At 40.1% G+C, this 5,718-nt stretch overlaps 1 protein-coding gene across 1 annotated transcript; it reads right to left on the bottom strand.

The window, feature by feature from the left end:
- Nucleotides 1-2,914: 2,914 nt before the first annotated feature.
- LOC122234239 (zinc finger protein 345-like) lies at nucleotides 2,915-5,425 on the bottom strand. Its single transcript, XM_042970001.1, has 2 exons — nucleotides 3,294-5,425; nucleotides 2,915-3,209 (listed from the first exon to the last, which is right to left on the bottom strand). The coding sequence occupies exons 1-2, from the start codon at nucleotides 5,423-5,425 to the stop codon at nucleotides 2,915-2,917; spliced, it is 2,427 nt and encodes an 808-aa protein (XP_042825935.1).
- Nucleotides 5,426-5,718: the final 293 nt, after the last annotated feature.

The raw sequence follows: 5,718 nt of genomic DNA on the forward strand, positions 1-5,718 counted from the left end.
GAAGTCTTCTTCATCTCCAAAACCTACTCTGCCATGTGACATTTTAAGGCTATGCCCAAAACGTTTGCATCATCTAATACCCCTCCTCCATCCACTGCCTCTGATCTACACCTAGGCAAACTAGTAATCATTGTCATCTGACAGCTTCTGGGCCTCAGTAAGAGAAAGGAATTCAGTGTCATCATGAAGAATCACAAAGGAGGACATCCCCAATCTTCAGAAACCCAGAATATTTGCCAATTCCTTATCTCCATGACACTTATTCATCCGATGACATCACCAAGAGCTGCCTAGGACCCTGGGTGACTAAAGGGAGCCACCTCCAGGTATTTCCCTGCATTAGAAAGAGTCCTTCATATTTTATTTTCATAAGGCTTATCTTTCTCTCTGAGGATGATGGCTTCATCATGTTTTACTTATATTCCCACCCATCATCCCCGCGCTACAGGTCTGAATACCCACGGTCTTACATCTCTCATCTCAACTAAGCAGCTAGTGAGGACACTCTCACCACAACACAGGCACAGAAGAATGTTTGTGATGTCTACAAATCTGGCACCAAAGATGAACAAACACAGCAGTGGAGATATGGAGACAACTGGGAAATAAAACAAGTAGAAGTTATGTTTCTATATGCATTCTCAGTTGTGCAACCTGGGACAGGTGTTTCCTCCACACGCAGAATCCACTATGCTAATTTTTTACCTTGTATATTTTCTATGTCTCATCTGGGGCTACATTATCACTACTATTGGAATTTGTTTCTCCTACTTATGGGGTATCTATTACACACCCAGTACTAGCATATGTGCATGTTTGCTTCATATGCACATGAAAACAACACCCACCCCCCAATGACTGGCAGCTAGCTGTCTTAGCTGCCATGATGGCATGCTTTAGAGCCCCGGCTAAGTCCAGATTTTGCCAAACTAAAGCAGGTTTAAGCATGCTTTGTGCCTTCTGTAGGGGACACAGAGGGGAAAGCACTGGGAGAAAGCAGACCCGGTTGGTCACAGGGGCAGATTAAAACTGTCTTATCAAAAGTTACATTATCTTGTGAGTCTGTAGGGTGTTGTCTAGGGAATGTACTAGTGAGAGGGGCTGGTGTCAGTCAAGACCCTGTAAAACTCCTGGCTAGGGGCACCTGGATGCCTCAGCAGGTTAAGCATGTGGCTCTTGATCCCACAGTTAATGGGTCTGAAGCTTGTGTCTGGCTGTGTGCTGACAGCAGAGTTGCTTGGGATTCTCTCCCCACTACTTCGCCCCTCCCATGCTTATGCTCTGTCTCAGAATAAATAAACTTAAAAACAAATGGACTGGCTGTGCAAAATGAATGCCAAATAGCGTTTCACGGGGGACCTTAGATAAAAGGTCAGCAGTACCCCTCTAGACTCCATAATATATCCATAATAATATCACAGTATTCACAAGGAGGAGAAAATGGTATCACGGATAAATGAGAGGAAAAATAATGGCACATTATGTAAATCCTAAGGCCGCGGAGAAAACGGATTACTGGGTATGTTATGCCGTTGTGTTAGGAAAAGAGTTATAGATTCCATCAGTTACCTACAGCCTTAAATACAAGAGGATGTGGTAACATTGCTGGTTGGATCACACTTCATTCATTACACATCCATGTTAACACATTAAAAACAATTATGTTTTATTAATTAAAATATATTAAGTTCACACAGACCAATTTATGCCTTTCAAATCCACTCGACTCAACAAATCGTTCAAAATATAGAATACAAGTGGTAAAAAAGCATTCATGTGTTGGCACAATGACATGGGAGTAGTGATTTCCATAAATATCAGGCAGGACGTAATTGTTGAGAGATGTGGATGTACAATTTATGCCATTTGGGGGAACAGTTAGCTAGGCTCTGGCTGCCATCTGTGAAGATGTCTTCAATGCAGCCACATCAACTCATGTGCTCTGACTATTGCTGTTATAAAGATCTATCAGTGCACTGGACTGCCACCTCTTTTGCCTTTAAGACCTTAATGTAAAACATTTCCTTTCTAATATGCAGGAAGTGTTTAGAGTTAATAAATGGACAATGGTGTTCTCAACACCTGTCTCATGACAACTTACATCAGTGGTATAACCAAAAACAGCATCTCCATTTAGATTTGTTTCAGATGTTGTACATCATATTGTCCTTTATCTTCCATAGAAAATTTGATATGCCTGAGTCCTGCACAATGAAGAAGGGCATCTCATACCTTTGATGCAACAACAGTCAGCTACATGGTTTCACACACCCACTAGGAATAAATGAATAATATGTAATGATTTGAGAGTAGAAATACATGAATATTTGCTAGTCACAAAACCCAAAGAGGGTCAATGTAAGTAAAAAAAAAAAAAAACAAGGCACAATTTGAAATTAATTATACCTATGCAAAAACCGATCCACTAGATCTTTAGGACCTGAATAGCATATATGTTTTCTAAGTGTCTAACTCTGTATTATTCGTTATAAGTATTTTGAAGCAATGTCTGAATGAAATGACTGATATACTCCTTTCTACCTGATTTCTGTAACATGATTCACATTTGATGTTCAATGAAATACTTTTGTAAATCTACCTTTCCAGTTACTTTCTTATATGCAGTCTCTTGTGTTTCCTAAAGCGTATATTTAAAATGAGGGTCTTTGTTCACTCATTACATTTCTAGGGTTTGCATCTAGGGTGTCTTTTGTGATATCGAACAAAAGTTGAGTTCCAGGTAAAGGTGTGGCCACTTTCCATTTCACACTTTGGCTCCTATGTGATAACTAGAATGTGGAGTAAGTTGTGACTTGCAGGGAGAGCTTGCACATTCTTTACATTTGTATGGTTACTCTCCAATAGGAATTTTCTGATGTCCCGTAAGGGCTGGGCACCACTTACAGGCACTGATTTACATTCTTTTTACATTATCAGGTTTCTCTCCAGTGTGAATTCTGTGATGTCGAGTAAGGATTGAGGGCTGGGTAAAGGACTTGCCACATTCTTTACATTGGTAAGGTTTCTCTCCAGTATGAATTCTGAGATGTTGAATAAGGTTTGAGCGCCTGGTAAAGGCCTTGCCACATTCCTTACATTGGTGAGGTTTCTCTCCACTATGAATTCTGTTATGTCGAGTGAGGTCTGAGGGTCCTTTAAAGGCCTTGCCACATTCCTTACATTTGTAAGGTTTCTCTCCAGTATGAATTCTGAGATGGCGAATAAGAATTGAGTGCCTGGTAAAGACCTTGCCACATTGACATATGTCAAGTCTTTCTCTGATATGGATTTGCCCATGTCTATTTAGTGATGAGCAGTCCTTAAAGGCTTTACCACATTCCCTACATTTGTAAGGTTTCTCCCCAGTATGAATTCTGAGATGTCCAGTAAGTTTTGAATGCTGACTAAAGGCCTTGCCACATTCTTTACATCGGTAAGGTTTCTCTCCACTATGAATTCTGAGGTGTTCAATAAGGTTTGAATGAAAGCTAAAGGCTTTGCCACATTCTTTACATTGGTAAGGTTTCTCTCCAGTATGAATTCTGTGGTGTTGAGTGAGGTGTGAGTGCTGGCCAAAGGCCTTGCCACATTCACTACATTGGTAAGGTTTCTCTCCAGTATGAATTCTATGATGTTGAATAAGGTGTGAGCGCCAGCTAAAGGCCTTATCACAATCTTTACATTGGTAAGATTTCTCTCCAGTATGAATTCTGAGATGTCGAATAAGGTTTGAGTACGTGGTAAAGGCCTTGCCACATTCCTTACATTTGTAAGATTTCTCTCCAGTATGAATTCTGAAATGTCCAGTAAGTTTTGAATGCTGACTAAAGGCCTTGCCACATTCTTTACATTGGTGAGGTTTCTCTCCAGTGTGAATTCTGTGATGGTGAATAAGGACTGAGTGGTAGCTAAAGGCCTTGCCACATTCTTTACATTGGTAAGGTTTCTCTCCACTATGAATTCTGAGATGTTCAATAAGGTTTGAATGAAAGCTAAAGGCTTTGCCACATTCTTTACATTGGTAAGGTTTCTCTCCAGTATGAATTCTGTGGTGTTGAGTGAGGTGTGAGTGCTGGCCAAAGGCCTTGCCACATTCACTACATTGGTAAGGTTTCTCTCCAGTATGAATTCTATGATGTTGAACAAGGTGTGAGTGCCGGCTAAAGGCCTTATCACAATCTTTACATTGGTAAGGTTTCTCCCCAGTGTGAATTCTGAGATGTCGAGTAAGGTTTGAGTGCTTGCTAAAGGCCTTATCACAATCTTTACATTGGTAAGGTTTCTCCCCAGTGTGAATTCTGAGATGTCGAGTAAGGTTTGAGCGCTGGCTAAAGGCTTTGCCACATTCTTTACATTGGTAAGGGGTCTCTCCAGTATGGATGCTCTGATGTCTAAGAAGGTAGGGGTGCCTGCTAAAGTCTTTGCCACATTGCCGATATTTGTCAAGTCCCTCTTTGATGTGGATTTGCCTGTGTCTATTTAGTGATGAGCAGTCCTTAAAGGTTTTACCACATTCTTCACATTTGTACAATTTCTCTCCAGCATGCATTCGTTGATGTTGAGATAGTGCCGAGTGCCAATGAAAGACTATGCCACAGTCCTTACAAGTGTACCTTTTCTCTCCAGGACCAATTGTCTTATGTGCATTTAGTCTTTGTGACTGACTCAACACACTTCCAGATTTATTACACGTGTATGTGTTTTTTCCCACACAAATTGTTTGATGATCACCAACACTGGAGGACTCCTTCAGATCTTTCCCACAGGTATTATAAGGATTTTCTCTCATATGCATACTCTTCTGTATAATATGTTTAGATCTTTGAGGCAAAACTTCTTCACCTTTATCACATTCAAAATGGTTGTCTGGCAAATGAGTACTCAGATATTTGTTAACATTTGAGCCCTGGTTAAATGTTTTCTCAGATTCACTGCAAGGAGCAATTCTATGCCCATTGAAAATATTCTCGTAGTTGTGTAGGGTTGACTCCTTTCTGACATGCCCCTCAAATTGACACCTCGTTACACTTTCATCTTCATTTTTAAATCTATGATTTCCAGAAGCAGTTGTCTGAAAGGTCAATCCAATCCTATTTTCAAATTGGTTCAAATACTTATTTTCCACCTGAATGAGGTAACTTTCCAGATTTTCCAAGTTTTCTTTCGACAAATAAATATGTTTGAATCTTTGACTTGAGTTTTTGGTGACAGAAACACACTGCTTTGTAGAAGTAGCTAACTTAAAAGGGGAGGGTTTACAAAATGCTTTATATCCTTCACCATATGGGGCAGTGAGATTCTTCTCATGGGCAGATGTCTCCATTTGGAAATGTCCGTCATGATATGTTTGATGCCCTTCATTCTCCCCATCGTTGTCCCAGTCTATCATTAAGTGTAAATTCTCATGGGTACTATGTTCACCCATTGACACTTTTTGGAGACAAGGTTCTAAGCACGGCTTTGGCGGGACATTCTGGGTGCATTGTGAAGATACAGCTGAAAGATATCAAATAACAGAAAAGTAAAATCATCCTACTTATTACTCTCAGATGAATATACTGAAGACTTCTATTGTGCAACCTTAGAATCAATCAGAAAATGTTGGTCAAATGTTTGAGAATGAATCATCAGGACTTCATTCCTCCATGGACACATAAACTTGCACACAACACACTGACCATATAGCCTAATAGGTAATTCTGTAGTATTGTCATGTTA

The sequence above is a fragment of the Panthera tigris genome, chromosome E2 (genome assembly GCF_018350195.1).
Source record: "Panthera tigris isolate Pti1 chromosome E2, P.tigris_Pti1_mat1.1, whole genome shotgun sequence".
NCBI lineage: Eukaryota > Metazoa > Chordata > Mammalia > Carnivora > Felidae > Panthera > Panthera tigris.

What these genes read in the sequence shown, in the direction of transcription:
- LOC122234239 (XM_042970001.1), bottom strand. Translation starts at nt 5,425, where the DNA reads ATGGGTGAACATAGTACCCATGAGAATTTACACTTAATGATAGACTGG. An exon ending in TCATCACTAAATAGACATGG is followed by an intron (nt 3,210 to 3,293) that starts GCAAATCCATAT and finishes TCGCCATCTCAG; the next exon opens with AATTCATACTGGAGAGAAAC.